This window comes from Microtus ochrogaster, chromosome 8, assembly GCF_000317375.1.
Source record: "Microtus ochrogaster isolate Prairie Vole_2 chromosome 8, MicOch1.0, whole genome shotgun sequence".
NCBI classification, from domain to species: domain Eukaryota; kingdom Metazoa; phylum Chordata; class Mammalia; order Rodentia; family Cricetidae; genus Microtus; species Microtus ochrogaster.
In genome coordinates, this window is record NC_022015.1 from 61554472 (window position 1) to 61573884 (window position 19413).

A 19413-nucleotide genomic window follows, 5' to 3' on the forward strand; every position below is an offset into this window, starting at 1 on the left:
CTCTCTCTCTCTCTCTCTTTCTCTCTCTCTCTCTCTCTCTCTCTCTCTCTCACACACACACACACACACACACAATCAATCAATCAATATAAGAGGTATACCTTAGCTGCCATTAGATGGCATTGGTATCTTGTTTTAGTTTTATTTTGTATTCCTTTGGTAAAACTTGAATTTGCACACTTCATGATGAATCTGTACTGTGATTCTTCAAGCCACTGGTACCGTTTTAAAACTGGGTTCTTTTTCTTATCGACTTGCAGATTCTCTTTTATATACCTTTATAATAGTATACACTATGTGTATGCACACTGGGGGTGGCATGGTGTATGTGTATGGTGTGGGCTCTCTCCTCTCCTTAGGAGAATGGAAATGATTCATTTTCTTACCCGTCTTTCTACCGAAAATGATGCAAAGGGTTTCACAGACTTGGCGCCTAGGATTGTCCTAGCACAGAGTAGGAACTGAGTAAACACTGAAAGAATCAATGAAGGAATAGAAGAACCAACTGTCTTCTAGTCCTGACAATTTAGACACAGTAGTCTTAGCTTAATGACATAGCCTTATGGATGGAATTAAGATGGAGTAAGAAGATGTGAATGCTCTCCCTGAATTATAAAGGGACCAATAGGCCCTCTAGTGCAACCCCATCTGGTACGCTGAGAGTGTCTACTGCCTCCGGGTTCTGACTAGATTTGTCTGATAGGGCATCAGAATATCCACTTTTGGAGACTTAGGTACTTAACCTGGCTGATACCCTCTCTCGCTGTGGGCCTTGGGCCACATTCTTCTTGGACCCCTCAGACACATTGTTATGCATGTTTCTGCCAATCGCCCCACGGAAGGGGGCTCTGCCGCACTAGCAGGTTGGCTCCCCCTGGGGTGTCCTGCCATTCCTGATCCCTTCAAGAGTCTTAGAGGTTCCTGCTTCCCCCTAGTTTTTGAAGTAACTGATTCTAATCCAATGAGCATGGCCTCTCATGGGGGGTCTACAGTGAATACTAGCCAGCAGCACCCATATATGGGTGGCTTTTTGGCATTGACAGAACATACGCACTTCCCTATCCGTGTCAACCCGCAGACAGCTCTAGCTATAGCCCCCTTGACTTTTCAGTGTCTAAAGGGAGATATGGAATAGAGATGAATTGATTTGCTCTGTTCCACAACCCATGTAGCCCAGAGTTTTCTAGGAGCTGCTAGGACTTGTTCAAAGAATGTTGATGCTTTCTTTAGTCTAGCGGGTATAAATGTACATTAGCTCATAGAGGGACAGAAAAAAAAAATGACTCAGTGGGTAAAGTGCTTGGCATGCAAATTTGAGGACCAGCATTGGAATCCCCAGCAGAAACATGGAAAGCTGGGTGCCCTTTGCCAAAAATCAGGGAACATTACTGAAGAGGAGACAGAAAGAATGGAACATCTGGAGAGTTTGGAGGAAAGATACTGTCTTCTGGACATGGCTATTGTACTCATGAATTCATGGCAGCTCTGGTTACCTGCATAAAATGAAGACAGTCAAGATTGGGGCAGGAGGAGGGAAGGCTAATAGGGCCCAACCCTTAACTGAGGGGCTATTGGTTATTGACAGTTGCTAAAGGAAAAGAATCTGAAGGCAGAGTTTTGCATAGGAATTGCTGGCTCCCTATTAATTATAAGTGCTCAGCCAATAACAGTAGTTTAGGCTTATTACTATCTGGCTCTTACAACTTAATCCATACTTCTGCTTTTTGTTTTGTTTTATTTTGTTTTTGAGACAGGGTTTTCTGACTCCTGAGCTCCAACCTCAATGGGAGATCTTATCTCAAAAAAATAAGAGAGGGACTGAGAATGATGGGAAGATACCCAACACTGATCTCTGGCTTCCACCCACCCACGCACGCACGCACACACACACACACACACACACACACACACACACTCACACTCACATACATACATACACATACTCACACACACACATACACACACTGAAAGATAGACAGAGACAGAGGGAGAGGCAGAGAGAGACAGACACACAAAAAGAGACAGAGACATGAGAGAGACAGAGAGAAAGAGACAGGGACAGAAAGATAAAGGAAGAAAGGAAGGAAGGAAGGAAGGAAGGAAGGAAGGAAGGAAGGAAGGAAGAGAGAGAGAGAGAGAGAGAGAGAAAGAAAGAAAGAAAGAAAGAAGAAATTTTTACAATTCAGAAATTATTGCATCACAGATAAATATGGGTAGTTCCAAATCTGTTGATTTGCCTGTAGTTTCTTTCTCTCCTGAATAACAGATTATTTTGTATAAACGTCCACCCCAAATTGTGCTTACTGTATCATTTAACCTTTTACTATCCGTTAGACATTTTACCTTCCAGTCAGAATTTACATGAAGGCCTCCTAGTCTGTTGCCCAGCTAGGCTGATGCTACTATAATACAAACTCAGGTATGTCTGTGTGAATTGGCCTCCATGCCCCATAACTGGTTTATTTGAATTTCTCTTGGGGACTTGAGAGGTTACACTGTTCACACGCTGACCCTAGGAAAGTAGAAGAAACAGAGTTTAGTTTTTTGGAGGCAGTGGCCACTGTGCTTAAAGACATTTATCTTACCAGCTCACTGCCCGCTAGATAGAGATGAGCCATGGTGGTTTGCTTTCTTTTCTTTTTGCGACATTTCACAGGATGATGGAAAATTCATTATGCAGCCCAGGCTGGCCTCAGATTCCAGGCAACCCTCCTGCCTCAGCCTCCCAAGTACAGAGATAACAGTTGTGAGCTACCACATCTGGCCTTGGCTTTGACCAGAGTCAGGATGGGTCAAACAGCCCTCACTAGAATTAACCTTACTGTATTTGATTGTTCTGTGTTTAAGTCCACTGGATGTGGGCAGAAGATGCATTTATAGAAGCAGACATTTCCCTTCGCCTCCTGTAAAAAGTACCCGATTTTAACTGCCCTCTGCCCCTGTAGTAGGTTCCCAATTTTAACTGCCCTCTACCTCCTATAGATAGCACCCAATTTTAACGCATGGAATCAGAGCTATGACAAAATCATTGTCTAACTTGAGTGGCCTGAAAATAGCAGGAAGGTAGTTCTAAAGGCAGAGTTTGTCTCTAAACTAGTACAATTCATGACTGCTACTCTATTTACCAGTTCTAGCTGGGGAAGTCCAGAGACATAATTCCATTAGTTATGTAGCAGATTATATTGTATTCTATGAGTCAATGTGATATTATATAGTAATTCAAAATCAATTATTCTGTGGGAAAGATTCTCCTGGCTTATATGTAGATAAATGAGTGGTATGAAAAACCAGTGGGGGGGATGAGGGTGAGACTTTTTCATAGAAACCTCACCTTGGCAATGTAAAGTTAAAATGAATATATATGCTCCATGTAAAGATATGCATTTTATTAATCAAGTATTACGTTCAATCTAATCTTCTTTTGTAGGACCAGCAAAAATCCACCAACGTGGTCTACCAGGCCCATCATGTGAGCAGGAACAAAAGAGGACAGGTGGTTGGCACCAAGGGAGGATTCCGAGGATGCACCGTGTGGCTAACAGGTACACACACACACACCACACACATAACCACCCACGCACACACGAACACATACACACACACAAAAAAAAACCCACACAAACACACCACATACACCCACACACGCACACATGCACATACACACACATGCACATACACACCATACACACACACCACACACATGCACATACACACCACACACACGCACACATGCACACACATGCACATACATACACATACACGCCACACATACACACACATGCACATACACACCATACACACCACACACATGCACATACATACACACACCACACACACATACACACACACATGCACATACACACACACGCACATACACACACACACCACACACACACACACACACACACGCACATTTTTTCCAGGTACCTTTTTTTAAGAAAGAAGATAGATGTGTGACATGATTTCAAGGAACACAGTGTGACATGTTACACCTAGTAGGTGTTTTGTGGCCTAAAGGGAGTGAAGAGCTGTATAGATGCAGGGCTGTCAGTCATCGCTCTCCTATCCAGAGCACCGGAGTCTGGTGGGCTGTGGGGAGTTACCAGTTATCAGTTACCATCCTTTGGCAGCACAAGATGAGACAAGCGGATCGTGACACCTTCTTCTGACCCTAAGGAGCTGCTCACAGTCACCCCTACACGCATTTCCTGCCACGATAAAAGGGCTTTTCCTACTTCCACAGTGAATATTTGGCAGTCTGTCGGGTTACGGATGCTTAGAGCTAGTTCTCTGATGTCTCGATGTTCTGGGGGCCTATTCCATTGACAAACAGAATCTGTGTGAGAAGGACCCCAAGAAATTTACCTTGGCTAAGGGTTGTCTTCTGCCTGTAGAAACAACTCGCTGTCATTGAGATGACCCAGTAATGTCCCCTTTCTTGTCTTTTTCCATCCACATGTTCCAAAGCTAGAGGTTAGTGACAAACTTGTGATTAGGCCTTAACTCCTGCCACCCCCTGTCTGAGTTCTTACCTGAGATAGACAGATGAGACAGCCGGGCTTCAGAAAGGGAAACCCAGGTTCACCACATAAACAGGTTTTCTGTGAAGGAAAGCTCCCAGAAACAACAGCATGCTTATTTGGATTGTGAGACAGACACGTGTAGAGAGACACACGTGTAATTTTCTGCTCACACAGACAGGCAAAGGTCAACCCTAACAGTAGCTCAGAAGAGCTGGAAGCCTGCCTGGCTTTCTCCTGACAATTTCTATTTGCTACTGCTTGCTTGCACTGTTTTTGGTTAGTGAGACAGGGTCTCACGGTGAAGCCCAGGCTGACCCAGAATTCATGATTCCCCTGTGAAACACACCCGGGTTTATTTGGTTTTGTTTCCTTGCTATTCTTGAATTTTTCCTGGTGCCGGGGGTTTCCTGGTTTCCTCTGCAGCTGGGATTTGCACCAAAACAACCTCATCCGTCCCCTAATGTCAAGTCAGACAATGGGCATGGAGCCCCAAGTGCCAGTGTGATGGACTTGCCTATTGCTCTGCCCGCGGTGTTCCCCTAGCTCGCACTGTGAGATGCAGTTTGTGGTAGCAGATGTATTCCCAAGGCTCCTCACTGGCTGCCTGCTTACCTTCCCTGGGTGTTTACTGGGGAAGCTCACTTCCGTGTTGAGAAAGACACATGACGTTCATGTTCTCTAATGTGCACCCCTTTGAGGGGGGAACTAGTAGGTAGCATGGGTGGGAATGTAAAGGGATTTATTTCCTCTGACTTTTCTTCTTTGTGCTTCAGAGGTTCAAGATTGGCCTTGTAGAACAAAAGAAACCAACCACTCCGGTCCACCCACATTGTGCAGCAATGTGACTGCACACGTCATTTAACCTCTCTGAGCCCTCATCCCCTGGTCTGTAGAGGGCTGATGCATGGGCATTATAGGTGGCACTAGATGAAAGAAAGCATCAATAGGCTCAACCCAGTGCTCGCCCCTTGCTAGGGCGGCAGCTCTCCAGTGTGGTACAGTACACACTCAAGGGCCTGGGCACATGGCGGCCGGGATTGAAGGGAGGCCTTTGCTCTCCGACAGCTGTGAATGGGAGGATATTTCATTTCATTATTGTGATACAAGAAAGCATATCAGCGAGTCAAGGTTCCTGCTTTTTGTTACCTACAAGCTGACATGAGTTTCAAGAGGAATTGAGATCTATCAATTCCTATCATTGAGATCTAGTCAAAAGAAACCGCAGAGATTCTGGAGAGTGCCGGAACACCATTTCTTCAATGCTCCCCTGTCAGTCAAGAGCGTGACTTTAAAAAGGGACTGCAAACCTGGAGTGGGGGGTACTCATTTACCTCTTGCGGATTCCTTCTCTCCCTCCCCTCTTAAGTTTCCTTTCCCCTGAACTTTGTCCCAGCGTCTCTGCGACATTTTCTGCACCCTCCTTTCCCCTAGGTGCCTTCTCTGTGTTTTCTTGTCTCCTTGCCTTGTTTTTTCCCCCTCTTTCTCTCCCGGTTTTTCCATTTCCACATTGAGTTCTGTGCAGTGGCAGCCTAGTGTCCTTGAAATATTCTCCATGCTCAAAGATCTTTAGGACAAGTGAGGATGCAAGCTTTCTGGGGTACACTAAGATCATCGGTCTCCTTGCCTAGAAAATTATGGAGTGGTCTAATCATGCTTATAGTATGGTCGCTTGAGCATCTTGACTCTATTTTCCTAAGGACATGAAGTGTCTTTAGATCAGAGTGAGCATATGCCTAAGAGCACAGAAACTCTTCAGCCCTGGTCAGCATGAACACCTCTGTGTTTTGACAGTCACTTTTGAAAACTCTTGCCGCCAATGGATTCTAATGCCCGGTGGCTATCCAGTGGAACCCACGGGGAGGTGGGCTTGCCAATCTTCTGGGTACCAGTCCCCTCTCCACTAAGTGCTACTGGAAGAGATAAGTTTCCAGTCACCACAGCTTTGCTTTCTCAAGAGCATCCGGCATCTCAATGTGTAAGAACACCTTTCTAATCTAAAAACGTCTTCAGGCAAAACAGCACATGGCCTATGCCCGCAGGTCTCCCTATTTACAAACCTCGGTTGCTCTGAAAAACTTTCAGAATTCAAAATAAATGCAAGTCCTAGGGTTTTTGTACTCTTTCTGGTTTTAATGATTTTTGCTTAAAACTTGAGTGTTGTTAAGAGTCTAGTTGTGAATAAGGGTGCCAAATAATCTCATGGTTTTTCATCTTTTGAGGGACTTTGGTTTATTGAGACAAGCAGAGGCTAGCCTTGAACTCCTGATTCTCCGATCTGCACCTCACAAACACAGGGATTACAGGTTGTGCCTCCATTCCCTAGATGATCATTTTTCATCTTAAGTATACGTTGCCTGCTCTGAACAGGTCTCTCGGGCGCTGGGAAAACAACCATCAGTTTCGCTTTGGAAGAGTACCTCGTCTCCCACGCCATCCCGTGTTACTCCCTGGATGGGGACAATGTCCGTCATGGCCTCAACAAGAACCTGGGATTCTCTCCCGGAGACCGCGAAGAGAACATCCGCCGGATTGCGGAGGTGGCCAAGCTCTTTGCTGACGCCGGCCTGATCTGCATCACCAGCTTCATTTCCCCGTTCACAAAGGTAAAGGATTTGACCCAGAGCCGGAGGCAAGGCGGCACGCCCTCTCCTCCCACGCTTCCTCCACTCCCTGCTACCCCGCTGTGGCGCTCAGCCGGCCGAGCTGGGGAGATCTGGCTTTCACTTTCCCAGCCTTGCCTCCTCTCCTCACGTGACCGCATCCCTGTATTTGCTATTGGTTACGTCAAGAGAGTTGCCTCATTGCCAGAAGCCAGTGAGTGCCCCAGTTGACAGGAAGCCTTTAAGGATGACAGTCACCAGAGACGTGTGGTCAGAGTTAAAGAGTTGAGCAAGACATCCATGGCCTGTTATTTCAGTTGTCTGAACGAAAATGTTTACTGGCCCAAGCAGGGCAGCCGAGTTCAAAGCACCGGCTTTTGTTGACTCAGTGGGGACAACCCTGGTCAGGGTATCCCTGCTCCGGTCTAAAGCTGGAAGTTTCTAGCAAAGCCTTCCTGTGTTAAGAGTGACAGCCCTGCTAAGAGGGAGCTGTGTTCTATAGCTTCCGCGGGAAGTTCTTCAATGTGTTTACCAGAGCGCTAAACTCTGGGCTTTCTGAAAGGACTCCGCCAGGCACACATCTCATTTTACCTGAGATTATTAAATCCAACAGTACACTGTGTTTTCCATTGAAAATTCTCTTCCTTTGTCCTAATCCATTTTCTCTCATAATAAAATACCAGACCTGATGAATTCACGAAGACTAGAGGTTTATTTGGCTCATGACTTTGGAGGCTTTGGAACCCAAGAACTGTCAGCACCTGCTGGCATCTGATGAGCACTTCATGCTGCAAGAAAGAGCAAGGACCAGGCTAACTCAGCCCCCAAACTCCCAACCCCAGTTATTTTGCTCCATGTACCCCCAGGCTAGCTTCCTTTCTAATTCTTTTTTTCCTCAACCTTATTTTAAATCATTAGATTGAAAAAAAAAAAAAACCAAAAACAAAACCAATCCAAGTTCCCACTCTCTCCCCTCCTCTCTCCTCACACCCTCCCACCCCACCCCCATCTAATCCTCAAAGAGGGTAAGGCCCTACTAGATCTAGGCTGATCAAGGTATCTATCCAAACAGAATAATTTCCAAAAAAGTCAGTACATGCAATAGGGATAAATCCTGGTGCCACTGCCAGTGGCCCCGCAGTCTGCCCCAGCCACGCAAGGGTCAACCCCATTCAGAGGGACTAGTTTGGTCCTATGCTGCTTCCTTCCCAGTACGGCCGGACCCCTTTCTAATTCTCTTGCCTCAATCTCCCAAGTGCTGGGATTAAAGTTGTGCCTGTGCCACCCCATATCCCACTGCTTGCTTTTGCGGGGAAGGGGAGGGGGTCTCCTGTAGCCCAGGTTTGACCTTGAACTCACTTCGTATCCAAGTTTATTCTTGAACCTTCCGCTTCTCCCCTAACGCTGGGACCATGAGCATACCCCTCCACTCCTGGCTTTATTTTCACAGTTTAAATCACGTTCTGTTTCAGGATCGCGAGAATGCCCGCAAAATCCACGAATTAGCAGGACTCCCGTTCTTTGAGATCTTTGTAGACGCGCCTCTCAACATCTGCGAGAGCCGGGATGTGAAGGGACTTTACAAACGGGCTCGAGCTGGAGAGATTAAAGGTGCGCAGAGTAGCCAGCAGCCCCTTGGACAGCTTCTTACCCTGCCAGTCTTCTTGAATCTGTCCTTGGTTATCTGGCTATAGCTACGGACCCTGTACCCCAACTGCAGAAAGCACACACGGGACAGTGTGGTGCATCCAGAGTGTCCGTGGGCTTACTAAAATGTGGGGGGTTCATCTTTGAAGAACCGTCAGCTCAGGCAGATGGGGTGAAGTCCAGAGAAAGAATGCACATGCAACCCAGACTGGATTTAGGAATTGGTCTCATTGAGGAGGACCTTGCTTTCCTTCTGCATTCCCATCAGCAGCAGAAGGCTTGGTTTCTGCCAGATATCATGGCAAGCTTGAGACTCTCTACACTGAAAATACATCTGTATACTTTCTTATCTATAGCAAGAGGTCAAGATTGGCAGTTTGAACCTTTCGGTCATAAATCACATCTTCCGTTTAACATATTATTACAGTGTGCATTATGTCTCATTGATTGATAACATTCTTCCCCTGGCACAGATGTGATTGAGATCTTATGCCCTGCAGGGTTTACAGGCATCGATTCTGATTATGAGAAACCTGAAACTCCAGAGTGTGTGCTGAAGACCAACTTGTCTTCAGTTAGTGACTGTGTGCAGCAGGTGGTGGAGCTTCTGCAAGAGCAGGTAGGTAGGTGTGTGTGTGTGCATGTGTGTGAGTGTGTGCATGTGTGTGCACATGTGTGTGTGCATGTGCGTATGTGTGTTGAAAGATAACCCTAGTTTCTTTCTTTTTTCTTTTTTTTTTTTTTTTTTTGAGACAGGGTTTCTCTGTGGTTTTGGAGCCTGTCCTGGAACTAGCTCTTGTAGACCAGGCTAGTCTCGAACTCACGCAGATCCTCCTGCCTCTGCCTCCCAAGTGCTGGGATTAAAGGCGTGCGCCACCACCGCCCGGCCTAGTTTCTTTATGAAATCCCCCCCCTTACCATTCGCAAATTGTAACTATTGCAACTCCATTGCATCACAGAACATTGTACCCCACACCACCATCAAGGGCATCCATGAACTCTTTGTGCCAGAAAACAAGATTGATCAGGTTCGAGCTGAGGCCGAGACTCTCCCGGCATTATCAATTACCAAGGTAAGAGAGTCCCTGGCCAGAGGGACTCAGGGTTAGTATCTGACGTTATAAACTGTTATACAACTCCCCTCTAAAACTGCCTTTATTTATGTGCTTGGTGTATGCCCCCCGGTGTGTGTGTGTGTGTGTGTGTGTGTTTGTGTGCGCGCACGCGTGCGTGTCAGGCTGCATGAGTAGAGTCAGGGGACAACAAACAGGAACCAGTTTTCTCCTTCCTTCCACCATGTTTGGGGATCAAACTCAAATTAGCAGGCTTGGTGGCAAGCCCTTTAACCCACTGAACCACGCTGCAGGCCCTACCATTTCTTTGGACTGTAAGAAATGTCCAGCAAAGGTGAGTCTATGAAGACATCCCCAGCCTCTCACCTACTCTCTGATGAAACTTCTCACAAAGGTCAGGTAGAAAAGCTGACTAGGAAAGCAGCAGCCAGATTTGCACAGGACAGTGTGCATGGCTCCCCTATACCTCAATAGAGTTTTGCAGGTGGCCAAGAAGATGGGCGGAACATAGCCCTCATCCTTCAATCGGCTGCAAGTGCCTGTGGGTTCCAACTCCACAACTGATCCTAACATGGGAGGGAGGAGGAGAAAGTGTCTCCATGAGTCCCGGGAGCCAGAACTCAAAAGGTTCCCATAGCATGATAGCAATGTCGGCCTTTACCATAGACTCAGTAACTTGCTCAATTCAGTCAGTTGGCCAGCAAGTCCCTCTCACGAAAAAGCCCAACCAACCTTCATTGTATGTGTGTGTATGCATGCGCACGTGCACGGAAGGGGCGGGGGGGGTCATTGAATTTTAAATTATGCATTAAAAATTGAATTTTAAAATTTTAATTAAAATAAAAACTCTTTAATTTTAATCCTGTTGCACACTTACAGCTGAAAGTCTTTAATCTCAATTTGGAATCCTATGGTCACCCTTTTATAGGAACGTTCTAGACTGACCCATAGCTGGCCCTTGAATCAGAAGTCCATAGAGGTTAAGTGAGAATGCCTAAAACACGGAAGGGTCTTCCCGCACCCTCCTGCCAACTGAACAGGGAGACGTACCTGGGGCCTGAGAAAGAGAGGTGTTGGACACGCCACCTTGTTCCTTGTGTTTTTCAGCTGGATCTGCAGTGGGTGCAGATTCTGAGTGAAGGCTGGGCCACGCCCCTCAAAGGTTTTATGCGGGAGAAGGAGTACCTGCAAATTATTCACTTCGACACTCTACTGGACGGTATGTTTCCTGTTGCTTCTTACTGCTTAGTGAAGAAAAATCCCTCTCTTACAAGTCTGCACACGGACAGGCCTGTTAGCCCCTGGTTTGTAGATACTATCGCGACAATATTTAGACTGTTTGCAGAGTGTCCCTTCTTCTACTATGTCTGCTTCCATTTTTAGGATTTTTTTTTCATTCTCCAAAGACTTATTATTTAAAGCCAAGTTGCTGAGAAATGAAGGCTTTACTCGTACACAAAAGCTAAGGAAAGGTTCGTTGCTGGGTCTGGTTGTCAGAGGCTCCATTCGAGGGCATCCATGAGTAGCCCATCCCAGTTTACTGATTCACAGTGACCGCCTTTCCTCCACATTGCTCCCACCGCATGGTGTCGCAATGCCTGTCACCTTGATGGCTGCTGAGTCGTAGGTGCCCGAGCCCTCACCTGGCAGACATGAAGATGGTTTCATCCTCTGCACCTTGACAAGGGAATATGTGTGACCTTTCAGCCACAGGCTAGTGGCTTCTGAAAAACGAATCTTATCCAGGCCAGAAGCAAGGGTTTGCTGTCCAGAACCCCGGGCTGTTCTCTAAGAATGTCCTTCCTGGAATCCCCTGAGATCCTCGGACATGGCTTGCCTGTTTCATGGGGAAATGACGGCCAGCTAGGGAAGAGGTGTTGACAGAATCACACCGATTGTCTAAGCCTGGGCAAAGCTTCAGGCCTATGGGGAAGAAAGGGCCAAATCAGATATGCAGTCTTTGGAAAGATACTCTGGGGCTTATGCTGCTGCCTAGGGAATGGCCTAGAAACAGAATTCTTAGACTGTCTCTAACACTGTCATTCCTCTGCTGTAACTGCCCATGTCTCACGGCCTGAAGCCTTGGTTTCTCAAATTAACAAAGCTACAAAGCACACTTGAAGTCTAGCTTGCTGTGGCAGGTGCTGTTTCATTTCATTTTTATAAAATCCCTGGAAATTACCCACTTCTCAGATGAGGAACACTGAGCTCAGGATAAATGGCTTGCTCACATTCACACTGCTTAGAAGTAAGACCCCAAGACCAGATTCTGCTGCCCCTTCTACTTCAGTCTGCTCTCCTGATGGCGTTCCCAATGGACTGCAGAAGGCCAGGATGCCTAACCAAGGAAATGAGACACGTATCTTGACATCTTGATTTTGGCACATGCCACGCACAGCTGCATCAAGGACATGTGGCTGGACTCGGCAGCCAGCCATATCCAAGAAGTTGGCGAGGTGTGAGCATCCAGGCTGGAGATGTGACCGTGGGACAAGGGACCACACGGAAAGAAGAGGGCTCAGTCCAAAGAGCAGCTTGTACGAGAATTTCTCCATATAAAAAGATGCCTGCGTGGTAGGCAGGGCTGCTGGGGTCAATGCCAGTGGAAGTGAAGGGTCCTTAGCCTGAGATCCAGGGCTGGAAGGAGGCGGAGCAAAAGTCATCTCATGTCTTGTTTAGAGAAAGGGGTGAAAGGAAATGCTCCTGCTCTGAGCTCGTGGCTTCTGCTGGAACCTTCAGAGCATCTGTGACTGCAGAGATGAGCTCCAGATACAGACAGTCTGAGTGACTTAGAAAATCGCTCTCTGCTTTTTCCTTCCCATCATTTCCATTTTATTTCATTTCTGTTTCCTTTAAGCCCCCCAGCCTGACCACTTTCCTTTACTGTTAGAGTCCCCTAGCCTGCTTTTGTAATCCCAGTTCTTTCCAAAACCTAAACCCCAGTGTTGGTTGGAGTTCCTGGGTGTGTTTCCTGTGTCCCCACATCAGGTCCACAACTCCAGGCTACTTGCTGTGTGGATCTTTGCACTCACAGTCATTCAGACACTGAAGTTCTCAGCACCAGTGCTGGTAAATAGGGAAACGTTCACTCTCTCTGTGCTAACTTCGGATGCAGACTCCCTAGGAGGCTGCTTATTCCTTACATGAGTACTCTGGTAACCCACACGGATCGCTCTATCCCAAGGCTCCAGTGTGGCTATTGTAGTAAGGGTTTAAGACTACTGGCTTCCTCTAGCTGCTGTGGACAGAGAGGTCCTGAAGAGAGAGTGAGCTCACGGGGCAGACAGGACAGCTTCTCTGAGGCCGATGGCAGAAATGGCTTTTTACCGCATCGTTTTAAGCCAAAGCACTTTGAATTTCCCAGGCTGCAGCATCTGAAGGAGGCCACTTGAGCCTTTATGCTTCCCATGTCATAGTCTCCTTGAAGTATATGACCGGTGTGATGCACTGAGAAAACAGTTAAGCTCCAGAACGTTTCTATATATTATATATTATTTTTATATTATAAATTCACATATAATATATGTTATTATAGTATATATTATCATGTTATATATTATATATGTATAAATCAGAAGATGTAGCAAGATATCTCACCCTTCCTCCTATAAAGTATTTTGTTAGTTTTAATTTTCTGAAAGGTTCACATTTTACCCTGAGTCTAAAAATATAATCAGTCTGTTTAGGACGAAATCAAAACTGAACAATCCCCCCAAAGCAACCATTTGTTCGTGTTTGTGGTATTTATGAGTTACTGCTTCCACATCAATGTCTTCTGTCACCTATCTCTCACTGGAAATGCAGTTTCAGGGTTGTCACAGACCCTCCCAGCATAAATGTCACTGCTGTTGGCCGATAGCTGCTGAATGGGATGAAGACAACCCCATTATTTAAAATCTTCATCGTCAACCTTCCAGGCAGGGATAAGGGTCCCCACATAGTCTGATGTAGCTTACCCCATTTACCCTGCATGAAGATGTTGGGTCTTTGGGAGATGGTAAATGTTAGAAAGGGCAGAAACCTCACTTGACTTTGCATTCAAATCTGGGATCTGATGACTCCAACCCTGTGTTTATTTTCTGAGGCTCACCTTTAGGTCCTTTCGGCATCTGGGTTGCCACACTCTAGGACCTGTTTGTGCCTTCACTCTCCCAAGTCTGGTTTGGAAACCATTTGGCAGTCTTCCCGAAATCAAAATAGCAACTAACATGTCTTATCATTATTTCAAGTAGATAATCCTTTTGAACAATGTTTTTAGAGTGCATTGAACAATATTCCACAAAAATGATATTGCCATATGTTTGGTGTCATGTGCCTGTTCTTAAAAACTGCATAAGAAGGAGCTGAGAATATTTGCATGTTGCATATGTGAAGAGCGTAGCAGAAATGTGTTCCTTGATACTGCTGCTTCAAGACTCTCGTGGTGGCGACTTGAAAACATGTTTCTTATGTTTGTATTTCCCTAGGCATGACCCACCGTGGTATGTACTTCACCCTCTGAGTAGTTAAATTATTATAATTAGATATGTTACCTTAATTTTTAAAAAAAATTATTAAGGATTTAATTTTTTTAAAAAATCGAAATTAACCAGTTGGGATTGTTCAGTTCATAATCCAACCAGGTATAGTAAAATGATACCACATGGTTCTGTTTATTCAAGTACAAGTGACAGAAAATTTCTGGTTCTGATGGAACTATTATTCATAACGTCGAGTTTGGCTAACACAAGCAAACTCTGTTTCTAAATTATCACTGTACAGTTTGTTCCTGAGTTCTTTTAAATTTACGATCATCTAATGACTTCTGTCTAATGACTTAGTTTCAGAAATTTGAAATTAAATTTTTCTGTCATACTGACAAAACATTTTTAGTCACTGAAGAAATTCACTTCAGATTCGATTTAAAATACATATACCTGGTTGGACTGTGTACGATCATTCCTTGTTTGTTCGCAATGTATGATTATGCATGGACTTAATTGCAAGCTATCATAATTGATAGTTACAGAAGTGAAAATAAATATACCTGAGACCATAAATTTCCACATTGTACGAGAATGAAGTAAAATTCCAAACATATCACTTATGATTAATATTATGTTTATCATTTTTTCCTTTAAAAAGCCTAATTATGTTAATTTCATTTTTTTGTAACAAAGAAGTCCAAAAAATAAGCAGATCTACAGTACTAAAGAGAAAAGGACTGACAATTGTTAAAAGCAAAAGCAAAAGTATTCAATTAGATAGGAAATTATCTGCTGGATGTCCTGTGGTTAAAAACAACAATAACCTTCCCAAATTAGATAAAGCATAATAAAATAATGCAACTCTCAGCAGAGCTGAAGCACACCAAGGGAAAGGCCACAGAGGATGCTCGGCATGGCTCAACTGTTGGAAATGCTTATGTATCAAAAAACTAGAGGGGCTGGAGAGATGGCTCAGTGGTAAAGGGCATTTAATGCTCTTGCAGAGGACCCAGGGTTGGTTCACAGCACCCACATGGAAGCTAACAACCAACTCTAATTCCAATTCCAGAGCACCTGGCACCCTCATCTGGTGCCCTTGGGCACTGCACACATAGTACAAAGACATACATGCAGGCAGAGGACCCATACATATAAAATTATTATTTGTTGTAGAGAAGGGGCTGTCAACATAACTCAGTGGTTAAGGGCATGTGCTGCTCTTGCAGAGGGTGGGAGTTTGATTCCAGCACCCATGTTGAGGGGCTCACAACCACATGCAACTCCAGCTCCTGGGGATCCCAGGGCCTGTTGCTACCATGGACACTTGTATTCACCTGCCCATACTAACATAGATATACATAATTTAAAAATAAAAAGAAATCTTCTAAAGCAAAGTAGAGAAAAGGGTTGGAACTGTAGTTAAGGGATAGAACACTTGCCTCCAGTGCATGAAGCCATGAGTTCAAACCCTACTACTGCCAAAACAAAAAACAAACAAACAAACAAACAAACAAAAAGCAGGAGTATAGACAGATAATAGGGAACCAAATTAAGCAAGCCCATCCCATGAAGAGTTGCAGTCTCAGGCACATGGGAACAGTGGGTATTATCCCTTAGAAGGACTCCCGCCTTGTGATCCCACAGGCGAGTCCTTTATCCTGCATCACAGCGCATGTTCATTAGAGCAGCATCTGCAGCTGGAAACAAAGTGTCCTTGGGCCATCAGTGTTGCCCGCAGGCTGCAGGCTGGGCTAGGCTTCCTGACAACTCTCTCTGACCTTTGCTTTGCAGTTGGCTTTATTTCAGTTTCTGCAAGTCTCTGTCAGCAGAACTGAGCTTTGCTCGGCTTACAGCCTCTCATCACTGGAGTGGTCGGTACCCAGCCCACAGAGAGCACGGTTTCTCTTTAGAACTGGAGCATCCCTGAATGTGTTTCTCTTGGCGAACCTACCCTTCCTGGGAGATTCAGCTGTGGTTCATCACAGACTTCTATTCATACTGCATTTTACAGAGTGTGTTCCCCCAGAAACCTGGGGAGGTGCACACTGCTATCTCGTCTTTCAAGAGCTCCCCGCTTTGAGTCTGAGGTTTTCGGCAAAGGGGCTAGGTGCTCTGGCTTCTGGTGAACTTTGAAACAGAGTTATTTTAACAACAAAATCGTCCTGCAAGCCACCTAATTCTCACTATACACTGCAGACTTTTATGGCAGACTGGATGCCTTTAATGCTGGCAGTTGCTGTCTGACCCGTGGCATTCTTTACTAACTGAGAGGGCTCCGAACACTGTGTTCCCTAAACCACAGTCCTCAGGCTTCAACTCTGAGTCCAGCTGAGAAGGGCAGACTAGTTAGAACTTGGAGCATGCTTACAAAAGGAAACGAAAGGGGTCATAGCCTTAAATATTTTCACATTATCTGGCATCATTAAGAAAGGAGAGACTGTTTTTATGCTTTTAAGCTTCAAACTGGAAAGCAACTACCTCTTTTTAACTGTTTTATCTAAAAATTCTTCAAAATTGTCATACTTATTTTAGGGGGGGGGATGGTGGGTGTATCATCAGAGATCCAGGGAGAGCCTCAGCCCAGGCTAGCCTCAAACTCACTATTATAGTACAGGATGCCACTGAAGTCATGAACATCCTATCTCTGCCTCGCAAGTTCTGGGATGGCAGGCATGGTTACTATACCTGAGTACTGTTCGTATTAAAATAGCAGCAAACCCTTCGCTGGGCCTGGAGGCACAGCCTGTGGTTCCAGGGTTTGGAAGCTCTATCAGCAGTGCATAGTGGTCCTCACCTGTCAGTACTAGAGCAGCCTGGGACTCCATCTCAGAAACAAAATAACAACAAAATAAACCCCACCATGGCTAAAGCCTCTTATTCTCTCTCACACACATAGACATTGTTGGAGATATACCTCAGTGGTACCCTGCTTGCCTAGCATGTAAAAGGCCTTGTGTTCAATCTTCAACTTCCCTAAAACGAATACACGCATACAAGCACAGACACACGCACACACACACATATAACCCTCATCAGGAAACGTGTGAGATACCTGTGGGAGTTTTGATCTCTATAGTGAGATACTTCTGTGAATTTGTATTTTTAAGTTTATTTTAAAATACTTGTCTGTGTGTGTGTATGCACATGAGTACAGGGGCCCACAGAGGCCAAAGGTCTCTCTCTGATCCCCTGGAGCTGGAGTTACAAGTGGTTGTGAGCTGCCTGATGCGGGTCTTCTGCAGGAGCGAATGTACTCCTAATTGCAGAGGCATTTCTGCAGCACGCTGCATTTTTAAATGTATCTTCGTGTGTGTGTGTGTGTGCATGCGTGTATGCATGTGTGTGTTGTTTTTCATTGGCTCATGTGATTATGGAACCTAGTAAGTTCAAAATCTGAAAGGTCAGCCTGCAGGCTGGAGACTCAGAGGGAGAGGTGCAGCTTCAGCTCAGTCTTTCTGCTACCTGTATTGCCTCTTCTGGGAAAATGGGTCTCTTTTCCACATGCCTTTCATTGATTGGATAAGACCCAGTCACTTTATGGAGAATGGTTTTCTTTATCCACGACCTGCTGATTTTTTTTCCTTTTTTTCCCCCCCTGAGACAGGGTTCCTCTGTAGCTTTGGAACCTGTCCTGGAACTAGCTCTTGTAGACCAGGTTGGCCTCAAACTCACAGAGATCCACCTGCCTCTGCCTCCCAAGTGCTGGGATTAAAGGCGTGCGCCACCACCAATGGCCAAGACCTGTTAATTTAAATGTCAGCCTCATCTAAAAGTAAAATTCACAGAAACACTGAGAATATTTGTTCAAATGTCTGGGTACCATGGACCAGCCATGTCAATACATAAAGTTAACTGCCAGTTCCCATATCTGGTGTTTACAAGTTTTCCTTTCTCTTCTTCTGTCTAAGCTGCTGACTTGTTATGAAGATGTAGCTTCTCTGAACAGCCAATCTTGTATCCTCTGTGTCACATACAGAAGAATTAGGGCAGCCAGCTTCCTCAAAATTTCTTTTAGCGTCTCAGTAAAGACGAGATGGTTTTAGTCTCTAGAGAAAGTGCACATGTTTAGTAAAGTTTAATTAGTGGCTTTGTATCATCTTTCACTTCCACGTTCCTTTTAAAGATTTACGTATTTTATTACATACATATAATAATGTTTTGACTGCATGTATGTCTGTGTACCACATGCATGCAGTGCCTATGGATGCCACATGAGGGTGCCTGATTCTCTGGAACTGGAGTTACAGCTGGTTGCCAGCTGTTGTGTGGGTGCTGAAAACCAAATCCGTGCTCTTAACCACAGAGCATCTCTCCAGGCCCTTCGCCCATGTGTTTTGAGTGATGGTTTTAATTGTAGCTGAGCCAGCAAAACTGTGATCCCAGACAAGTGGGATGAACAATCTCTTTAAACATTTGAAGATAGAGTTGCATCTGGACCAGCATGGCCATCAAGGGGTTGCTTGTCTGGGGTGTGAGCTCTGTGGGGCTTCTGTTTTGTTGTTGTTTTGTATTTTACTTTTCTTTTCAGTTCATTTACGCTGGTAATGCCCAACACTGACACAGGGTTATTTCCAAGAACAAGAAGAGCTTTCAGGTTGATCTATCTTTCTTTGGTTTGTAAAGACTTTGGGCTGGAAAGATGAATCAGTGGTATAAGAATATTTGCTGCTCTTCCAGAGGACCCAAGTTCAGGTCTAAGCATCCATGTTAGGAGGCTCCCAACTGTCTAAAACTCTAGCTTCAGAGGTCAGAGGATCTGAAGCCCTCTTCTGGTCTCTGGATGTACCCATAGGTGCGTGCACGCATGCGCGCGCACGCACACACACTAAATAAATAACTTTAAAACAACATGAACAACAAAAGGCTTTACTCCTCACGGTGCACTAGGGTCAGGACCAAGGTTTTAAGAAGGCGATCCATATCTCCATCCTGCTCCCAAAGCCAGGAAACTTACTGAGGCAACCTACCTCAGGGACTGGTCAAGGAGTTCCCATCACAGACTTAGGGAAAGCAGAGGAGCAGCATGTCTGTGCTGGACTTGGGGCCTGATGCGCCAGCACAGGCTTTGGAAGGAGGACTGTGCACATGTTAGCCATCCCTGCTA

At 45.3% G+C, this 19413-nt stretch overlaps 1 protein-coding gene across 2 annotated transcripts in view; it reads left to right on the plus strand.

Annotated features, from left to right (window-relative positions):
- Positions 1–19413, plus strand: part of Papss2 (3'-phosphoadenosine 5'-phosphosulfate synthase 2) — a 70778-nt gene that overhangs the window by 36987 nt on the left and 14378 nt on the right. The window contains exons 2-8 of one of the 2 annotated variants that reach the window (XM_013348108.1): positions 3428–3542; positions 6891–7126; positions 8596–8734; positions 9271–9389; positions 9730–9843; positions 10951–11062; positions 14310–14324. In XM_013348108.1, coding sequence (XP_013203562.1) covers positions 3428–3542; positions 6891–7126; positions 8596–8734; positions 9271–9389; positions 9730–9843; positions 10951–11062; positions 14310–14324 — 850 coding nt within the window. The remainder of the gene's footprint in view (positions 1–3427; positions 3543–6890; positions 7127–8595; positions 8735–9270; positions 9390–9729; positions 9844–10950; positions 11063–14309; positions 14325–19413) is intronic. The other variant, XM_005352145.1, reaches the window with a different exon arrangement.